Here is a 21893-nt window from a genome sequence, read left to right as displayed (position 1 = left end):
GTGTTTGTGCGTGTGTGTGTGTTCATCTGAGTGTGTCCTCACCCACTCCTTCTGGCGTCCGTGTGTGGTAAAGTCATACACAGGGATCTTGACACTCTTGCCCAGTTTGAGTTTCCTCAGTGTGTGTGCCAGCAGGCCAAAGTCAAAGGCATCTGGGTGGTCAAAGTTGTAGTCATTACTGGCTGCCGTGACCTGCTGCTCAGGAGTCAGAACCTACACACAACATTGGATGAACATTAAAATAATGTTAAATCAGAGCCGTTTCGCAAGCAGAACGACATCCCTGAAAAATCTGTGGATGAAGCATGAAGATAATACTCTCTTGGTCAAGATTTACACAATGACACAGTCATGTGGACGTGGACGTGGACGTGCATGTGCACACACTCCCCCTATTGGAGTGCCTTTCAAGTAAGCTTGACTAAATTTAGGCGGGACGGGAACGTTGTGACCCTCCTGTGAGGACTGTGCCAGAAGTTGTGCGTGTGTGTGTAAGCGCATACACATTGCACTGGACCGTAGCCAGCCCTTTAAAATTCAAGACCTGGTATTTGGCACTCTCCTACCCCTCCTCTCGTGGTTCAATCATAAGCGCTTTATAAGTAACAGTGTCGTAGAAATCCAGCCACTCCAGTGCTACTCCAGAGCCAAGATGGGCCTGGGAAGCCTGAATGAGAGGTGTGATATCTCAGAGTGGCTATCAATGCATGTGGGACTGAGCAGGAGTTAGACTGTTTCCCCATATCACTGTTACTTGGTCAGTACTTTAAAAAAATCTCCCTAATGGTTAAGGTTAAGATTTGGGGTAGGGTAAACTGAACCTAGATCTGTGATGAATGGCAACTACCACTGCTGCTGATTTTATAAATGGAAATGGTGTTTGGTTGTTAACTCACAGCTGGTATTTTAAAGTGGCATTAGTTAAGATCCAAAGGGAGCTGGTAAAGCTGGTGACCTACAGTAAAGCTGGTAGAGCTGAAGTAAAGCTGGTGACCTACAGTAAAGCTGGTAGAGCTGAAGTAAAGCTGGTGACCTACAGTAAAGTTGGTAGAGCTGCAGAAAAGCTGGTGAACTACAGTAAAGCTGGTAGAGCTGCAGTAAAGCTGGTGATCTACAGTAAAGCTGCTAGAGCTGAGTAAAACTGGTGACCTACAGTAAAGCTGGTAGAGCTGCAGTAAAGCTGGTGACCTACAGTAAAGCTGGTAGAGCTGCAGTAAAGCTGGTGACCTACAGTAAAGCTGGTAGATCTGCAGTAAAGCTGGTGATCTACAGTAAAGTTGGTAGAGCTAACTTGGTGACCTACAGTAAAGCTGGTAGAGCTGAAGTAAAGCTGGTGACCTACAGTAAAGCTGGTAGAGCTGCAGTAAAGCTGGTGACCTACAGTAAAGCTGGTAGAGCTGAAGTAAAGCTGGTGACCTACAGTAAAGCTGGTAGAGCTGAAGTAAAGCTGGTGACCTACAGTAAAGCTGGTAGAGCTGAAGTAAAGCTGGTGACCTACAGTAAAGTTGGTAGAGCTGCAGTAAAGCTGGTGAACTACAGTAAAGCTGGTAGAGCTGAAGTAAAGCTGGTGATCTACAGTAAAGCTGGTAGAGCTGAAGTAAAGCTGGTGACCTACAGTAAAGCTGGTAGAGCTGCAGTAAAGCTGGTGACCTACAGTAAAGATGGTGGTAGAGCTGAAGTAAAGCTGGTGATCTACAGTAAAGTTGGTAGAGCTGCAGTAAAGCTGGTGACCAACAGTAAAGTTGGTAGAGCTGCAGTAAAGCTGGTGACCTACAGTAACGTTGGTAGAGCTGAAGTAAAGCTGGTGAACTACAGTAAAGCTGGTAGAGCTGAAGTAAAGCTGGTGATCTACAGTAAAGCTGGTAGAGCTGAAGTAAAGCTGGTGACCTACAGTAAAGCTGGTAGAGCTGCAGTAAAGCTGGTGACCTACAGTAAAGATGGTGGTAGAGCTGAAGTAAAGCTGGTGATCTACAGTAAAGTTGGTAGAGCTGCAGTAAAGCTGGTGACCAACAGTAAAGTTGGTAGAGCTGCAGTAAAGCTGGTGAACTACAGTAAAGCTGGTGATCTACAGTAAAGTTGGTAGAGCTGTAGTAAAGCTGGTGACCTACAGTAAAGTTGGTAGAGCTGAAGTAAAGCTGGTGAACTACAGTAAAGCTGGTAGAGCTGCAGTAAAGCTGGTGACCTACAGTAACGTTGGTAGAGCTGAAGTAAAGCTGGTGAACTACAGTAAAGCTGGTAGAGCTGCAGTAAAGCTGGTGACCTACAGTAGAGCTGGTAGAGCTGAAGTAAAACTGGTGAACTACAGTAAAGCTGGTAGAGCTGCAGTAAAGCTGGTGAACTACAGTAAAGCTGGTAGAGCTGCAGTAAAGCTGGTAGAGCTGCAGTAAAGTCAGGCTGTCACTCTGTTACATAACACAGTAAGGGGAGTGTCACGGTTTCTGCCGAGGCTGCTCCTTCTCCTTGTTCGGGCAGGCTTCGGCGGTCGTCGTCCCCGGAGTACTAGCTGCCACCGTTCGTTGTTTCTGTGTTCGTTTGGTTTGGTCTGTTTTGGTACACCTGTTTCTCATTTTGTCTTGATTATGTGTCCTTTAAGTTCTCGTTGTTTCTGTCTTGTGGTTGTGTGTAGTTGTTCATTGTCAGCAGGTGTTTCCATGTCAAGTTTGTGCTCTATTTCTGTAGAGAGTCCGCACTATTGTGCGTGTTTTGTTTATTACGCTGAGTGCGTTATTTTTCTTGTGCCTCCGGCTCTGTTTGTAGCCGTTCATTCTGTGGACTTTATTAAAGTATTTTGGACTACTTCTGCATCCTGCATCTGATTTCCACACCACCCCTACGCCAGCTCTGACAGAACTACACACCACTCATGGAATCAGCAGGAGCAGCAGCAGCGACCGAGTCATGGGAGGAGCGCGTCCGCGGACAGGATGACAGGATAGCTCAAATCACCAACGCTCTGCAGGGAGTAATGAATACCCTGCATCGCCTGGAGACCAGTTGGGCACCCACGCCTCCTCCCACATTACCACCAGCACCGGTCAGTCCCTTTGTCCACGCTCCGGAACCCAGTGGGATTCGGCACTCGCTCCCGAGGGCGTATGATGGTACCGCTGCCGGGTGTCAAGGATTCCTCCTACAAGTTGAACTCTACCTCGCCACCGTACACCCGGTGCCCTCGGGACACGAGAGTGTTTCCGCCCTTATCTCCTGTCTCACCGGCAAGGCGTTGGAGTGGGTCAACGCCGAATGGAGGAGAATAGACCCCGCGACGATCACCTATGCGGAGTTCTCCCGTCGCTTCAGGGCTGTATTCGACCATCCACCTGAGGGGAAGGCGGCGGGAGAACGTCTATTCTACCTCCGACAGGGGAAGAGGAGCGCCCAGGAGTTTGCACTGGAGTTCCGGACTCTAGCGGCAGATGCAGGGTGGAATGAGCGGGCCCTCATAGACCACTTCCGCTGCAGCCTACGGGAGGACGTCCGTCGTGAGTTGGCCTGCAGGGACACCACCCTCACGTTTGACCAGTTGGTCGACATGGCCATTCGCCTAGACACCCTGCTGGCCACCCGCGGACGTCCTGAGTGGGGGTCGTCCATTCCACCCTCCAGCACCTCCGAGCCTAGTCCTATGGAGCTCGGGGGTGCTGGCGCTAGAGAGGAGAGGAGAAGGAGCCCTAGGGGGACCAACCCCTGTACCAACTGTGGCCGTGGAGGACACACTGCGGCCAGGTGCTGGGGGGGGTCTCCTAGGGGACGAGACGGCAGGCCACGCACTGGGGAGTCCTTCCAGGTGAGTAGGCGCCCCACTTACCCAGAGCTCTCTGTTGTGCACCTAACCATACCTGTTTGCTTCCCACAGGTTGCACCTCGTTCCCAGCATAAGGCGCTAGTAGATTCAGGCGCAGCTGGGAATTTTATAGATCTGAGATTTTGTGCAGAGTTAGGGATTCCCCTCCTTCCTGTCAACAAACCTTTCCCTGTACATGCTCTAGATAGCCGTCCGTTGGGATCGGGGTTGATTAGGGAGGTCACAGCTCCACTTAGGATGGGGACGCAGGAGGGTCATGAGGAGACTATACAGCTATATCTTATTGACTCTCCTGCGTATCCGGTGGTGCTGGGGCTTCCCTGGTTGATTACCCATAATCCCTCTATTTCGTGGCAACAGAGGGCTCTTAAGGAGTGGTCTGCCCAGTGTGTAGGGCGATGTCTGGGCGTTTCCGTAGGGGCGACCTCGGTGGAGAGTCCAAACCAAGTGCCCGCATTGCACATTCCCCCCGAGTATGAGGATTTTGCACTGGTGTTTAGTAAGGCGAAGGCGACGCAGTTGCCACCACATAGACAGGGGGATTGTGCGATAGACCTCCAGGTAGGAGCTGCGCTTCCGCGGAGCCATGTGTATCCTTTGTCTCAAGAGGAGAAGAGAGCTATGGAGACTTACATAGCCGAGTCTCTGAGACAGGGATACATACGGCCCTCCACTTCCCCTGCGTCCTCTAGTTTCTTTTTTGTGAAGAAAAAGGATGGAGGTTTGCGCCCGTGTATTGATTACCGCAGTCTCAATCAGATTACTGTGAAATACAGTTATCCACTCCCTCTGATTGCGACAATGACGGAGTCTTTACACGGGGCGCGGTTCTTCACAAAATTGGACCTCAGGAGCGCATACCACTTGGTGCGTATTAGGGAGGGAGACGAATGGAAGACAGCATTTAGTACCACCTCGGGTCATTACGAGTATCTCGTCATGCCATACGGGTTAATGAATGCTCCTTCAGTCTTCCAATCCTTCGTAGATGAGATCTTCCGGGATATGCAGGGGCAAGGAGTGGTCGTGTACATTGACGACATTCTGGTGTATTCTTCTACCCGAGCCGAGCATGTAGCCCTGGTGCGCCGAGTGTTGAGGAGATTGTTGGAGCATGACTTATATGTCAAGGCAGAGAAATGTCTGTTTTTCCAGGAGTCTGTCTCCTTTTTGGGTTATCAGTTGTCTGCGTCAGGGGTAAAGATGGAGGTTGACCGTGTGTCGGCTGTGCGTAATTGGCAAACTCCAACCACTGTTAAAGAGGTGCAGCGGTTATTGGGCTTTGTGAATTACTACAGGAGGTTTATCCGGGGTTTTGGACAGGTGGCAGCTCCCATAACGTCTCTTCTAAAGGGAGGTCCGGTGCGCTTGCAGTGGTCTGCTGAGGCTGATAGGGCTTTTGGGAGACTGAAGGACCTGTTTACCTCGGCGCCGGTGCTGGCGCATCCGGATCCCGCGCTACCATTCCAGGTCGAGGTAGACGCGTCAGAAGCCGGTATAGGGGCCGTGCTCTCGCAACGGTCTGGCACGCCCCTGAAACTCCGCCCCTGTGCCTTTTACTCTAAAAAGCTAAGTCCGGCGGAGCGAAATTATGACGTGGGGGACAGGGAGCTGCTAGCCGTGGTCCAGGCCCTAAAGGTGTGGAGGCATTGGCTTGAGGGGGCTCAACACCCTTTCCTCATTTTGACTGACCACCGAAACCTGGAGTACTTCCGGGCAGCTAGGAGACTGAACCCTCGCCAGGCTAGGTGGAACATGTTTCTGGCCCGGTTCGTTTTTAAGATCACGTACATCCCTGGGTCCCAGAACGGTAAGGCAGATGCCCTGTCCCGGCGGTATGACACGGAGGAGAGGTCCGTTGAGCCCACGCCCATACTCCCGCCGTCTTGCCTGGTGGCACCGGTGGTGTGGGAGGTCGATTCCGAAATCGAGCGGGCGTTGCGTACCGATCCTAGCCCTCCACAGTGTCCTGTGCGTCGGACGTACGTTCCGCTCGAGGTTCGGGATCGACTTATATATTGGGCTCACACGTCACCCTCCGCTGGACATCCAGGGATTGGCCGGACGGTGCACTGCCTTAGCACTAAGTACTGGTGGCCAACGTTAGCCAGGGATGTGAGGGTTTATGTTTCCTCCTGCTCGGTGTGTGCCCAGTGTAAGGCACCCAGACACCTGCCCCGGGGTAAGCTACAACCCCTGCCCGTTCCACAACGACCCTGGTCTCACCTCTCGGTGGATTTTGTTACTGACCTTCCCCCCTCCCAGGGAAATACCACCATCCTGGTCGTTGTGGATCGGTTCTCGAAGGCCTGTCGTCTCCTTCCCATGCCGGGTCTCCCCACTGCCCTACAGACCGCTGAGGCACTATTCACTCACGTCTTCCGGCATTACGGGGTACCCGAGGATATAGTGTCTGATCGAGGCCCCCAGTTCACCTCTCGAGTCTGGAGAGCGTTCATGGAGCGCTTGGGGGTCTCGGTGAGCCTTACCTCGGGGTACCACCCGGAGAGCAATGGGCAGGTTGAACGGGTAAACCAGGATGTGGGTAGGTTTCTGAGGTCGTATTGCCAGGGCCGGCCGGAGGAGTGGGCGAGGTATGTTCCCTGGGCCGAGATGGCCCAGAACTCCCTTCGCCACTCCTCCACCAGACTCACTCCTTTCCAATGTGTACTAGGGTACCAGCCGGCTCTGGCACCTTGGCATCAGAGCCAGATCGAGGCTCCTGCGGTGGATGAGTGGGTGCGGCGCTCGGAGGAGACATGGAACGCTGCTCACGTACATCTGCAGCGGGCCATCCGTCGACACAAGGCGAGCGCCGATCTCCACCGCAGTGAGGGACCGGTGTACGTACCGGGAGATCGAGTCTGGCTCTCGACCAGAAACCTGCCCCTCCGCCTGCCCTGCCGGAAGCTGGGTCGGCGGTTTGTGGGGCCTTTTAAAGTCCTGAGGAGGTTGAAAGAGGTGTGTTACAGTTTACAACTTCCTATTGATTATAAGAATATTAACCCCTCGTTCCATGTGTCTCTCCTCAGGCCGGTGGTAGCTGGTCCACTCCAGGACTGTGAGATAGCAGAGACTCCTCCGCCCCCGCTGGACATCGAGGGGGCTCCGGCGTACACAGTTCGGTCCATCCTGGATTCGAGACGCCGGATGGGGGTCTCCAATATCTCGTGGAGTGGGAGGGGTACGGTCCGGAGGAGCGGTGCTGGGTGCCGAGGAGAGATATCTTAGACCCGTCCCTTCTGACTGAGTTCCATCGTGGTCATCCCACGCGCCCTGTTCCGCGTCCTCCTGGTCGTCCCCGAGGCCGAGGTCGGCACACGGCTGGAGCCGCGCGTCAAGGGGGGGGGGGGGGGGGGGGGGGGTACTGTCACGGTTTCTGCCGAGGCTGCTCCTTCTCCTTGTTCAAGGCAGGCTTCGGCGGTCGTCGTCCCCGGAGTACTAGCTGCCACCGTTCGTTGTTTCTGTGTTCGTTTGGTTTGGTCTGTTTTGGTACACCTGTTTCTCATTTTGTCTTGATTATGTGTCCTTTAAGTTCTCGTTGTTTCTGTCTTGTGGTTGTGTGTAGTTGTTCATTGTCAGCAGGTGTTTCCATGTCAAGTTTGTGCTCTATTTCTGTAGAGAGTCCGCACTATTGTGCGTGTTTTGTTTATTACGCTGAGTGCGTTATTTTTCTTGTGCCTCCGGCTCTGTTTGTAGCCGTTCATTCTGTGGACTTTATTAAAGTATTTTGGACTACTTCTGCATCCTGCATCTGATTTCCACACCACCCCTACGCCAGCTCTGACAGGGAGGCTGACGACTCTTTTAATGATGGTTGGTTGGTTGGCCAATATCGTTCTCCTCTTGTCCTCACCCTCGCTCACCCAAATGTTGCTTATTTTCCCCCTCTCTCATCCCTCTCATTTTACATCTACCCTCTTATCCCCTCTGGGATCTTTCCATCTCTTTAAAAGCCTGGTCACTCAGGGTAGAGAGATACTGAGAGATAGAGAGGGGGAGTAGAGAGAGATAGAGAGAGAGAATGGGATTAAGTGGTATTAAAACACTGTAGACAGCATCTCCAGATTTTACATTTAAATTTTAGTAATTTAGCAGACGCTCTTATCCAGAGCGACTTACAGTTAGTGAGTGCATACATTTTCATACTGGCCCCCCGTGGGAAACGAACCCACAACCCTGGCGTTGCAAGTGCCATGCTCTACCAACTGAGCTACAGGGGACTGTATCTCATTCAGATTTTTGGGGGAGTGAGAGGAAAGCTGTACAGTGCATGAGTGCTATTGTGTTGTTATTGTGTTGTTATTGTGCTGTGATTGTGTTGTTATTGTGCTGTTATTGTGTTGTTATTGTGCTGTTATTGTGTTGTTATTGTGCTGTTATTGTGTTGTTATTGTGCTGTTATTGTGCTGTTATTGTGTTGTTATTGTCAAATCAAATCAATTCTATTTGTCAAATGCGCCAAATACAACAGGTGTAGACATTACTGTGGTGAAATGCTTACTTACGAGCCCTTAACCAACAATGCAGTTGAAGAAATAGAGTTAAGAAAATATTTACAAAATAAAATAAAGTAAAAAATAAAATATAAAGCAACACAATAATGACGCTATATACAGGGGGTACCGGTACCGAGTCAATGTGCTGGGGGTAATGGTTAGTCGAGGTAATTTGTGACTATGCATGGATAATAAACAGCGAGTAGCAGCAGTGTAAAAACAAAGGAGGGGGGGGTCAATGTAAATAGTCCGGGTGGCCATTTGATTAATTGTTCAGCAGTCTTATGGCTAAGGAGCCTTTTGGACCTAGACTTGGCGCTCCGGAACCGCTTGCCGTGCGGTAGCAGAGAGAACAGTCTATGACTTGGGTGACTGGAGTCTTTGATCATTTTTGGGGCCTTCCTCTGACACCGCCTAGTATATACAGTGAGGGAAAAAAGTATTTGATCACCTGCTGATTTTGTACGTTTGCCCACTGACAAAGACATGATTAGTCTATCATTTTAATGGTAGGTTTATTTGAACAGTGAGAGACAGAATAACAACAAACATTCCAGAAAAACGCATGTCAAAAATGTTATAAATTGATTTGCATTTTAATGAGGGAAATAAGTATTTGACCCCTCTGCATAACATGACTTAGTACTTGGTGGCAAAACCCTTGTTGGCAATCACAGAGGTCAGACGTTTCTTGTAGTTGGCCACCAGGTTTGCACACATCTCAGGAGGGATTTTGTCCCACTACTCTTTGCAGATCTTCTCCAAGTCATTAAGGTTTCGAGGCTGACATTTGGCAACTCGAACCTTCAGCTCCCTTCACATATTTTCTATGGGATTAAGGTCTGGAGACTGGCTAGCCACTCCTTTGTTGCCTTGGCCATGTGTTTTGGGTCATTGTCATGCTGGATAACCAATCCACGACCCATTTTCAATGCCCTGGCTGAGGGAAGGAGGTTCTCACCCAAGATTTGACGGTACATGGCGCCGTCCATCGTCCCTTTGATGCGGTGAAGTTGTCATGTCCCCTTAGCAGAAAAACACCCCCAAAGCATAATGTTTCCACCTCCTTGTTTGACGGTGGGGATGGTGTTCTTGGGGTCATAGGCAGCATTCCTCCTCCTCCAAACACGGCGAGTTGAGTTGATGCCAAAGAGCTCGATTTTGGTCTCATTTGACCACAACACTTTCACCCAGTTCTCCTCTGAATCATTCAGATGTTCATTGGCAAACTTCAGACGGCCCTGTATATGTGCTTTCTTGAGCAGGGGGACCTTGTGGGCGCTGCAGGATTTCAGTCCTTTACGGCGTAGTGTGTTACCAATTGTTTTCTTGGTGACTATGGTCCCAGCTGCCTTGAGATCATTGACAAGATCCTCCCGTGTAGTTCTGGGCCGATTCCTCACCGTTCTCATGATCATTGCATCTCCACGAGGTGAGATCTTGCATGGAGCCCCAGGCCGAGGGAGATTGACAGGTCTTTTGTGTTTCTTCTATTTGCGAATAATCGCACCAACTGTTGTCACCTTCTCACCAAGCTGCTTGGCAATGGTCTTGTAGCCCATTCCAGCCTTGTGTAGGTCTGAAATCCTTGGAGAGCTCTTTGGTCTTGGCCATGGTGGAGAGTTTGGAATCTGATTGATTGATTTCTTCTGTGGACAGGTGTCTTTTATACAGGTAACAAACTGAGATTAGGAGCACTCCCTTTAAGAGTGTGCTCCTAATCTCAGCTCGTTACCCGTATAAAAGCCACCTGGGAGCCAGAAATCTTTCTGATTGAGAGGGGGTCAAATACTTATTTCCCTCATTAAAATGCAAATCAATTTATAACATTTTTGACATGGGTTTTTCTGGATTTTTTTGTTGTTATTCTGTCTCTCACTGTTCAAATAAACCTACCATTAAAATTATAGACTGATAATTTCTTTGTCAGTGGGCAAACGTACAAAATCAGCAGGGGATCAAATACTTTTTTCCCTCATTGTAGGTCCTGGATGGCAGGAAGCTTGGCCCCAGTGATGTACTGGGCCATACGCACTACCCTCTGTAGCGCCTTACGGTCGGATGCCGAGCAGTTGCCATACCAGCGGGGATGCAACCGGTCATGATCCTCTTTGAGGATCTGGGGACCCATGCCAAATCTTTTCAGTCTCCTGAGGAGGAAAAGGTGTTGTCGTGCCCTCTACACGACTGTCTTGGTGTATTTGAACCATGATCGTTTTTTGGTGATTTGGACACCAAGGAACTTGAAACTATCGACCCACTCCACTACAGCCCCATCGATGTTCGGCCCTCCTTTTCCTGTAGTCCATGATCAGCTCCTTTGTCTTGCTCATGTTGAGGTTGTTGTCCTGGCGCCACACTGCCAGGTCTCTGACCTCCTCCCTATAGGCTGTCTCATCGTTGTCGGTGATCAGGCCTACCACTGTTGTGTCGTCAGCAAACTTAATGATGCCGTTGGAGTCGTGCTTGGCCACGCAGTCGTGGGTGAATAGGGAGTACAGGAGGAGACTAAGCACGCATCCCTGAGGGGCCCCTGTGTTGAGGATCAGTGTGGCAGATGTGTTGTTGCCTACCCTTACCACCTGGGGGCGGCCCGTCAGGAAGTCCAGGATCCAGTTGCAGAACGAGGTGTTTAGTCCCAGGGTCCTTAGCTTAGTGATGAGATTTGTGGGCACTATGGTGTAGAACGCTGAGCTGTAGTCAATGAACAGCATTCTCACATAGGTGTTCCTTTTATCCAGGTGGGAAAGGGCAGTGTGTAGTGCGATTGAGATTGTGTCATCTGTGGATCTGTTGGGGCGGTATGCGAATTGGAGAGGGTCTAGGGTTTCCGGGATGATGGTGTTGATGTGAGCCATGACCAGCCTTTCAAAGCACTTCATGGCTACCGATGTGAGTGCCACGGGGCGGTAGTCATTTAGGCAGGTTACCTTCTCTTTCTTGGGCATAGGGACTATGGTGGTCTGCTTGAAACATGTAGGTATTACAGACTGTCAGCGAAGACACTTGCCAGTTGGTCCGCGCATGCTCTTGAGTACACGTCCTGGTAATCCGTCTGCTGTTATTGTGTTGTTATTGTGCTGTTATTGTGTTGTTATCGAGCTGTTATTGTGTTGTTATCAAGCTGCTATTGTGTTGTTATCAAGCTGCTATTGTGTTGTTATAGTGTTGTTATTGTGTTATTGTGTTGTTATCGAGCTGTTATTGTGTTGTTATTGTGTTGTTATTGAGCTGTTATTGAGAAAAAGATGAGTCTCTAGTATGTGACAGTCATTTGAATTGAGCGAGGTTCTAAAACTAGATAGGGCGGGCTCTAAAATGATTGCCAAGACGCATATGCACACATGAACCCGTTATAAGCACCCATACTGTACAAACCAAGCTTACACGCACACATGGCTACACAAGGGCTCATATACTTGTAAACAAATATATACGTGCAAGCAACTTCACATGTAGGGTCCTATAAAATCATTTAAAAAATATTTCTCTGTTTTACTTTTCTAGGTTTCCGTTTCCCCCTGTTTTTTTCAGGTTTTCGATCTCAAAACCACACTTTTTAAAATAGAAAAACAACTAAATTGGATGATCTAAGTCCACAACAATATTTAAACCACATCAGGAGACCACTTTTGAGGTCTGGGAAAAATTTGAGAAATATAGATTTTGGGTGTAGTTAACCTTTAATTCCAGTGCGCACCTAGCAAGAAGCCGTTGTTTAGCAGTGTTTCTGTAGTGCACATGTGGTAGAGTTTGCAAAACAAATACCCACTGGATTGATGCAAATAATCATGATATAATTCTGCCAGGTAAGCATAGGCTACTTTGTAGTTAACATCTAATTGAGAAGGTTTTTGGGAAAATCTATCCATCTCCCAGAATACTTTTCATTAGCATCATTGCTAACAGATACACAAAGTGGTAGACGCGCACCACACACACAGACAGGGGGAATTCTCGTTGCCTCTTCATAAAGTTGCAGGAAATACGAATCACTGAGGCATTCTGTTCGTGTCTTATGATAAACTTAGGCTAATTAATTAATTTCAATACATTTAGTTGGTTCCCTACTAAGTTCAATACATTCCGTTTTAATGTCTGGATTCCGTGATTCTGTCTGCGTTCTCCGGATTTTATAGGGCCCTACACAAGCATGCACACAACATACACACACACACGCACACACACACACACACGGACACACACACACCTTGTAGAAGGAGTCCATGGAGAGCAGGACCACCCAGGGGACATCCAGAGCCTCTATGATCTTCCTGGCTACAGTGGTCTTCCCTGAGGCACTGCCCCCACACAGACCTGCAGGACACACAGGGACACAATGGGAACCGATGAGATGAGCGAGGTAGACCACTTCAAAGTCCTTGGTTCAATTGAAAATAGCTTTTCAATTACTACAGTAACTGAACGAGTCTCTTCTATCAGAAGAGCACTATTTGAAACATTCCTGTTCAGTGGTGTAGAAACACCTCCTGCCGTGTTCAAATATCAAATAATTACTTGTGATGGGAGCATCAATAACCATTATCAGTTAACATGTTAATGCTTATCAGTCATTACCAAGAAAGTCAGGTTTCATCTTGTAGCAGAGGTTATCCCCTCTACTTTCTCAAACAAAACATGCGCACACACGGCAGCATAGGATAGCATTCACGTGCAGGACGATGTGACAGTAATACGTAGTTTCATTCACAAGCAACTTGATCAGGAATAACCCTGCAGCTGATCTTAACCCTGTGACCTTCACCATGTCATGTGTGTGTCTTGACTTAGAGGGCTTGGGAAGCAGGAGACATGTATTTTTCTCACATAAAACAGACAACGAAGCATTATTCTATAAAATTCTCCTGAAGGTTCCTACCGATGACGAAAGCCTCTTTGGACTGGGTTCCATGCTCGTTATACCAGGGTGGGCGGCCGGCTGTGTAGATGGTCCGCTTGGAGGTCCGCAGCAGGGGCGGTTCTGACTTGCACTGGCTGGTAGTCCGTTTCCGTGGTGCCAGCCCAGAGCTGACGGAGGCGAGGAGTCTGTCCAGGGAGCCCTCTCCACCCCCACTGCAAGACAATGAGACAGAAGAGCAACATGTCACTTCCTTTTTTACGATGGACCCTTGATCAGTGCTCTGTTTACACCTAGTACTTTGTTTACCCTGAGCATACTGCTTCCTATATGAACCACTGAATATAAGTCAATCATATGATAGAATTGAGTCAATCCCCATCCCTTTCTCTCACTCCATTTCTTCCCCTCTTCTCAATAACTTTCTCAAGGGTACGCAAGCTCACATCACAGTTACCATACACATTGACAAAGACAGGTTGTTGGTTTCTAAGACAAATGCAAGATCACTGGTTGGTTGTGTAAATGTGACAAGGCTATGCCTTTGTCCCCTGAGTGTCAGCTTGTCTTCACTGGTGGGGGAGGAAGGGTTGTGTCTGTTATTGATCAGGGTTACAGTACATCAACACCTGGATAGTTGCAACTTACAACAAATGAAACCCTGCTTATAGGACTACACTGTGTGCACAATTATTAGGCAAGTCAGTATTTTGACCATATCATCATTATTATGCATATTTCCCAACTCCAAGCTATATAAACTGGAATGCTTATTGTATTTAAGCATATCAGGTGATGTGTATTTGTGTAATGAGGGAGGGTGTGGCCTAAGGAGATCAACACCCTATATCAAGGTGTGTATAATTATTAGGCAGCTTCTTTTCCTCAGGCAAAATGGGCCAAAAAATAGATTTAACTGACTCTGAAATGTCATAAATTGTAAAAAGTATTTCAGAGGGATGCAGCACCATTGAAATTGCTAAGATATTGGGGCGTGATCACAGAACCATCAAACGTTTTGTTGCAAATAGTCAACAGGGTCGCAAATTAACTGCCAAAGAATTGAGAATAATCCAAACGTGAAGCTACCAGGAAACCATTATCCTCCAGTGCTGTCATATTCCAGAACTACAACCTATCTGGAGTGCCCAGAAGTACAAGGTGTTCAGTGCTCAGAGACATGGCCAAGGTAAGGAAGGCTGAAACCCGACCACCACTGAACAAGACACATAAGTTGAAACATCAAGACTGGGCCTAGAAATATCTGAAGACAGATTTCTCAAAGGTTTTATGGACTGATGAGATGAGAGTGACTCTTGACGGACCAGATGGATGGGCCCGTGGCTGGATCAGTAACGGGCATGGAGCTCCACTTCGACTCAGACGCCAGCAAGGTGGAAGTGGGGTACTGGTATGGGCTGGTATTATTAAAGATGAGCTAATTGGACCTTTTCGGGTTGAAGATGGACTCAAACTCAACTCCCAAACCTACTGCCAGTTTTTAGAAGATACTTTCTTCAAGCAGTGGTACAGGAAAAAGTCTGCATCTTTCAAGAAGACCATGCTTTTTATGCAGGACAATGTTCCATTGCATGCATCGAAGTACTCCACTGTGTGGCTAGCCAGTAAAGGCCTTAAAGATGAAAGAATAATGACATGGCCCCCTTCCTCACCTGACCTAAACCCTATTGAGAACTTGTGGTCCCTTCTTAAACGATCGATTTACGGTGAAGGAAAACAGTACACCTCTCTGACCAGTGTCTGGGAGGCTGTGGTTGCTGCTGCACAAAGAGTTGATCGTCAACAGATCAAGAAACTGACAGACTCCATTATTGGAAGGCTTATGACTGTTATTGAAAAGAAGGGTGGCTATATTGGTCACAGATTTTTTTTTGAAATGTCAAAAATGTTTATTTGTAAATTTTGAGTTGTTTATTTATTATTCTCACTTTAACAGATGAAAATAAACAAGTGAGATGGGGAACTTTTCGTTTTTCATTTAGTTGCATAATAATTCTGCACACAAATAGTTGCCCAATAATTGTGCACACATAGATATTCTCCAAAGAAAGCCAAAACCTTTTTTTACTTTCTTAAATATTCAGGTTTGAGGTGTATTAACATTTTGGATTGACTGAGAGCACTGTAGTTGTTCAATAATAAAATTAATCTAAATAATAAAAATAACTTGCCTTATAATTGTGCACACAGTGTAGTATAACTTGTTATTTTAGTTACTACTAACTACTGAAATGCCTATGGTTGCTAAGTAGCCTCATAAACATGGCATGGATCTTGCAAGATGAGCTCTCTTAGCAGACCCATCTTTGACAGAGAGAGCATAATGCTACATTCATAACCAAGTGGGTATTTACCACATAAGACTGGGAAAAATCCAATTGAACGGCCCTACAACTGGTAACTACTAGTGGGAAACTGGTCTATCATCCTGAGCTCCCACTTTCCCACAAGCTGACCTCTGACGGCACCTACTAAGGTAATTATCTTAATAACATCATTTTTGGCAGTTATATGCAACAACAAAACATTATTTCTAAAAATACATGTATTAATATGTTTTTTGAACACTGTCATTTGTTTACAAGCATAATAGCTGTACTTTTAGTTTATGGTTTAAGCAGCTTTGTTAGCAATTAGACAATCAGCATTTCTCAACGAGTTCAAAGCACGTGAATGCATCCAACTGGTATTTAAGACTTCACAACTGGTAAATTCCCACCTCCCACTTGATTACGAACACAGCATTAGTACTTTGAACCTGCAAATGTGAATTTGCATGCACATAATGGATATGCAAAACCAACACCAACCCAGACCCGATCGCTGCCCGTCACAACATTAGAACAGCTGTGATTGGTTCACAGGTACTTGCAACAGACATTTATACATATAGACCTACAGAGTGCATCTTTTTCATTGGACGCATGGGCATGGGATGGCATCAGACGAAGAGCTCAATACAGGGAGGTGGGGGGGGGGGCATTCAAATGCATCTATTACTATTCTCTGTCTCTGTCTCTGTCTCTGTCTCTGTCTCTGTCTCTGTCTCTGTCTCTCTCTCTCTCTCTCTCTCTCTCTCTCTCTCTCTCTCTCTCTCTCTCTCTCTCTCTCTCTCTCTCTCTCTCTCTCTCTCTCTCTCTCTCTCTCTCTCTCTCTCTCTCTCTCTCTCTCTCTCTCTCTCTCTCTCTCTCTCTCTCTCTCTCTCTCTCTCTCTCTCTCTCTCTCTCTCTCTCTCTCTCTCTCTCTCTCTCTCTCTCTCTCTCTCTCTCTCTCTCTCTCTATATATATATATATATATATATATATATATAATGTGTCCAACACCTACTGTATTAAGCGAGAGATCCACACCTCTCCCTTAGAGGTTTGTAAGAACCAGGAACCCATTTCTGTGGTAGGAAAAAGAGACAGTCCCAGGTAGGTAGGTAGGTAGTAGATGTTCCTTCCTGTTCTGGACTTTCACTACCTGTGTGGCTCCACTCCCCTGTGCTACTCCACCCCATGGCTTTATAGCCTAAATACCTTCAAGTGGAACAACCAAGGGGTCAAAGGTGACAGGCAAACATCAGGGGGAGGGGAGCAAGGTAACAAGAGCTCAGCGTTATCATATCCGACCCATCCCACCCGGGGAAGCATGGAGAGGAAGCAGGGAGAAATGCATGGCAGCCTCCGCATATAATTCGTTTTCTGCATGTGCTTTTCCCATTCTTTCTGAAAAGCAACAATAGGACACAGAGATCCCTCAATACAAAGCAGTAGAGTTTATCTGGGTTAGGCTTGGGCCATTTACAGTTTATACCACATCCAGGGGTTTTCCAAATAAAGATGGTATAATTTTCAATACTGTTAAAAATACTGTATATATATAACAAAAAAAAAAATGGTGGGGGGGGGGGGGGGGGGGGGGCGTGCTACGCCACTGCTTATAACTATACGTTAAGTATAGGGCTGACCACAATTAATCGACTGGTCGATGCCAAGAGTGTGCAAAGCTGTCATCAAGGCAAAGGGTGGCTATTTGAAGAATCTCAAATATAAAACACTTTTTGGTTACTACATGATGTGTTACTTCCTAGTTTTGATGTCTTCACTATTATGCTACAATGCAAACAATTGTAAAAAATAAAGAAAAACCCTTGAATGAGTAGGTGTGTCCAAACTTTTGACTGGTAGTGTATATATTTGCGCCCATCTCAGTGAACTTTGCGGAGGCCTAGACTAAACTCCAATTTATGCTTGATCCGAAAAAGTGGTCGGAGGCTACATATGGAGGGTGTGACGCAATTGCGGAGCCCCACAAGGGTGCGTGCTCAGCCCACTCCTGTACTCCCTTGTTCACCCATGAATGTGTGGCCAAGCACGCCTCCAACTCAATCATCAAGTTTGCAGACGACACAACAGTAGTAGGCTTGATTACCAACAATGAAGAGACAGCCTACATGGAGGAGGTGAGGGCTCTGGGAGTGTGGTGCCAGGAAAATAACCTCTCACTCAACGTCAACAAAACAAAGGAGATGATCGTGGACTTCAGGAAACAGCATAGGGTGCACCCCCCTATCCACATCGACGGGACCGCAGTGGAGAAGGTGGAAAGCTTCAAGTTCCTTGGCGTACACATCACTGACAAACTGAAATGGTCCACCCACACAGACAGTGTGGTGAAGAAGGCGCAACAAAGCCTCTTCAACCTCAGGAGGCTGAAGAAATTTGGCTTGGCACCTAAAACCCTCACATACTTTTACAGATGCACAATTGAGAGCATGCTGTCGGGCTGTATCACCGCCTGGTATGGCAACTGCACCGCCAGCAAGCGCAGGGGTCTCCAGAGGGTGGTGCGGTCTGCCCAATGCATTACTCGCCCTCCAGGACACCTACAGCACCCGATGTCACAGGAAGGCCAAAAAGATCATCAAGGACATCAACCACCCGAGCCACTGCCTGTTCACCCCGCTATCTTCCAGAAGGCGAGGTCAGTACAGGTGCATCAAAGCTGGGGCCGACAGACTGAAAAACAGCTTCTATCTCAAGGCCATCAGACTATTAAATAGCCATCAATAGCACATTAGAGGCTGCTGCCTATAGACATAGACTAGAAATCACTGGCCACTTTAAGAAATGGAACACTAGTTACTTTAATAATGTTTACATATCTTGCATTACTCATCTCATATGTATATACTGTATTCTATAATATTCTACTGTATCTTAGTCCATGCCGCTCTGTCATTGGTCATCCACATGTATACATTCTTAATTCCATTCCTTACTTAGACTTGTGTGTATTGGGTATATGTTGTGAAATTGTTAGATATTACTTGTTAGATATTACATTTAAAATTTTAGTCATTTAGCAGACGCTCTTATCCAGAGCGACTTACAGTTAGTGAGTGCATACATTTTTCATACTGGCCCCAGGTGGGAATCGAACCCACAACCCTGGCGTTGCAAGCTACAGGAGGCCTACACTCCTGCACTGTCAGAGCTAGAAGCACAAGCATTTCGCTAGACCCGCAATAACATCTGCTAAACACGTGCATGTGACCAATAAAATTTGATTTGATCTCTTTAAATGTGTAAATTCCTATCTCACACTCTAACGCACACAAACTTGCAAACATGAAAGTCTATATAAAAGAGAGCAGCAAATAAGAGCAAACCATGTGAGCCGTTTAGTAGTTCAGATGGAGGAGCTATCCAGGCCCCCCTGGCACTGATAATAATAGTAAACAGTAAACAAGATGGTGGGTCACAGGCGATGCAACATGTTGCATTTTAACCACCCAACTCCACATACTGCAACACAAAATAACGTCTTGATGCGTACACAGCAAACCTTACTTCCAGATTTCACATAACTCATCCTTACTCACCATTACACAAACTAACCCGAAATTACCCAACCTACCCAGAGGAAGATGACTAATTCAATATTTAATTAATCAAATTAGTATTTTATGTCAAAAAATTGTAATGTTAAAATATATCACATTGCACATTTAGTAACGACAGAATGCATTTTAAACTTCACACAATGTAACACTTTGTATGACTTAATAAAAAATATATAGATAGGAGTGGGAAAAAAGATGCTTGTGCATTGATATGCACATCAAAGATGGCATTAACAATAAGTAATAAGATGGCCCTTCTAAAAGCCTATTTCACAACATAGCCTGCTGAATTTGCAAGATAACTTTTATTTTATTTTGATTTCGGTACAAATGAAAATATGGCACTGACTCGCCCATGGATTGATGTTTCAGCATTGTCTCAATTAAGAGTTTGGCGTTCAACTAGCTATGTGTGATATGCCTGCTAGAGTTAGCGGCAGGCGGACGAGCAATATCCACTGTCAGTACGGATGAAGCCTGAGCTGGAATGTGAAGCTAACTGAAGATGGTTAGCTTTAGAAAACCCTGAGTAGATCTAGCTTGCTTCATAGGATACCCCTCAGGTAAGCTATGACATAAGCTAAATAGCTAACCCTTCACCATCACAGCAAAAACTTGTATTCTACTAAAGCTCACTAGCTATAGCAGAGATTGGTTGGTCCTGTCCTGCCAGCCCGTCTCTTTTTAAACAGACAGACAGACAGACAGACAGGGATCACTCACTAGTCACTGCTACTGAGGAGTGGAGGGAATGAAAACACACAGGCATGTACAGGACTCCCTGAAAAACAGTGGCAAGTGTTACTGAATCAACTATCCTGGCTAAATAAATACAATGAAATTAAATGAATGACGCAGCTCACATGGAGCTCAGTCTTAAACACAAAGATAGAGAGGGGTAAACTATATAGAAATAGAGAAAAAATAAGACAAAAGACGGTAGAATAAAAATAAATATATAAATAAATGTGAGGAGGCACTTACCTGCAGCCTGTTACAGTCCAGCAGCCTGATATCCTAGCTCCTGTATTCAAAGTATTCATGATGAAACGAGATGATAGGAGAATAATGGTTTGTCTATGAAATGTTAACTAGTGTTTCAGTTCTGTTATTGTCAGTGAGGTTGACATCAACTACTGATACACAAGTGCACAGGAGGCACTTAGTACTACTGCCCCTCTGGCTAGGCACGTCCACAACAGAGAGAAAGGGAGAGCGAGAAAGAAAGGAAAGAGAGAGAGATAGAGACGGTTGGGGGAGAAACGAAACTATGCTTTAAACATCTGTTTAGCTTTCTATTCACTCCGAGCGACAGAGAGAGAACATTGTAGATAAAGAGCGCAATAGGAAAGAATCTGCAGCAGTGCCTGATTTCCCTCTCCTTCTCTCTCTCTCTCTCTCTCTCTCTCTCACTCCCCCTCACCTCCCCTGTGCTCCGCAACCAGCCGTGCAGCCAACAAACGTAAGAGGATAACCTGTCCTCCAGATTATGTTCGTTAGGTGGTATTAATAGCAGCAGGTTAGAGAGAGACCTCTCTTCTGCAGATGTATACACCCCAACACACACACACACACACACACACACACACACACACACACACACCTTCGCCTTGCCAGGCCCGCCAACCAACTGGTAATCTGTTTCTGACAGTCACTGTCACAACACTTCACTACAAGAGACAGAGAAAAAGAAACAGAGAGAGAGAGCGAGAGAGAGGAGGAGAGCTTCTAAATGCTCCCTCCATGTTTGAGTTGTACTTTAAGTCAACAACAAACAAACAGAGGAGTGTTAGCTTTCTCAGAGAGAGGGAGCAAGAGACAAAAGGAGGGAAAGACAGAGAGGAGTACAGAGGGAGGGGCAATAATATTCCCTAGTGGGCCGTCACTGTGTCTCTACGTGCCTGACACCCGAGTCTGGGGACAGCAGCATGACATCGTGCACACACATGCGCACACACACACACACAGATGGCTTTTCCATTTTCCGTATGGATCGAACAGCGGCTTCTGGTAAGAGTAGGGGGAGGGGTATGTTTCCTCATCAACAATTCCTGGTGTACCAAAGTTTAAAATATCTCGAGCTTCTGTTCACCCGACCTGGAGTTCCTGATGCTAAAATGCTGACCCCACTATATGCAGAGGGAATTCTCCTGTGTTATTATCACAGCTATGTACATATCGCACAAGCAAATACCAAGGCGGCACTCAGCGAACTGTACAAAATCATTAGCCAGCAAGAATCCTCTCACCCGGAAGCGGTCTGTATTGTCGCGGGTGAGTTTATCCAAGCACATTTAAAACACATTTTTCCAAAATATCACCAACACGTATCCTGCCCCACAAGAGGAAACAACGTGCTGGACCATGTATATACAAACATCCGCGACGCATACGAAGCCTTCCCCCGCCCCCACTTCAGCCAATCAGATCACATCTCTGTTCCTACTTCCCACCTACAAGCAGCAACTCAAGAGGGAGCCACCGACACAGAGAATAGTGAGGCACTGGACAGAGGAGGCAGACTCAATGATGCAGGACTTCTTTGAGAATACTGATTGGAATATGTTCAAAGATTCATCCACCCAGGACTCATCCATCAACATTGAGGAATATACATCATCAGTCACAGGCTTCATTAGAAAATGTGTTGATGTTGTACCCACAATAACAATCCGGACATACCCTAACCAAAAACCCTAGATGAACAGAGATTTCCGTACAATGCTGAGAGCCCGTACTGCAGCATTCAATGTCAGCAGAACAAACCCTGATGACTCTGTGGAGCGCGACATATACAAGGCAAGCAGGTAAGAGCTCCG

At 46.8% G+C, this 21893-nt stretch overlaps 1 protein-coding gene across 1 annotated transcript in view; it reads right to left on the bottom strand.

Annotated features, from left to right (window-relative positions):
- Positions 1-21893, bottom strand: part of LOC311117258 (uridine-cytidine kinase-like 1) — a 51655-nt gene that overhangs the window by 12683 nt on the left and 17079 nt on the right. The window contains exons 2-4 of the mRNA XM_084192228.1: positions 13184-13377; positions 12515-12621; positions 43-213 (exon numbers count right to left, since the gene is read on the bottom strand). Of these exons, the coding sequence (XP_084048354.1) occupies positions 43-213; positions 12515-12621; positions 13184-13377 (472 nt within the window). The remainder of the gene's footprint in view (positions 1-42; positions 214-12514; positions 12622-13183; positions 13378-21893) is intronic.

This window comes from Coregonus lavaretus, assembly GCF_964263955.1.
Source record: "Coregonus lavaretus genome assembly, contig: HAP1_SCAFFOLD_2160, whole genome shotgun sequence".
Lineage (NCBI taxonomy): Eukaryota > Metazoa > Chordata > Actinopteri > Salmoniformes > Salmonidae > Coregonus > Coregonus lavaretus.
This window is presented reverse-complemented; position numbering and strand designations above follow the sequence as displayed.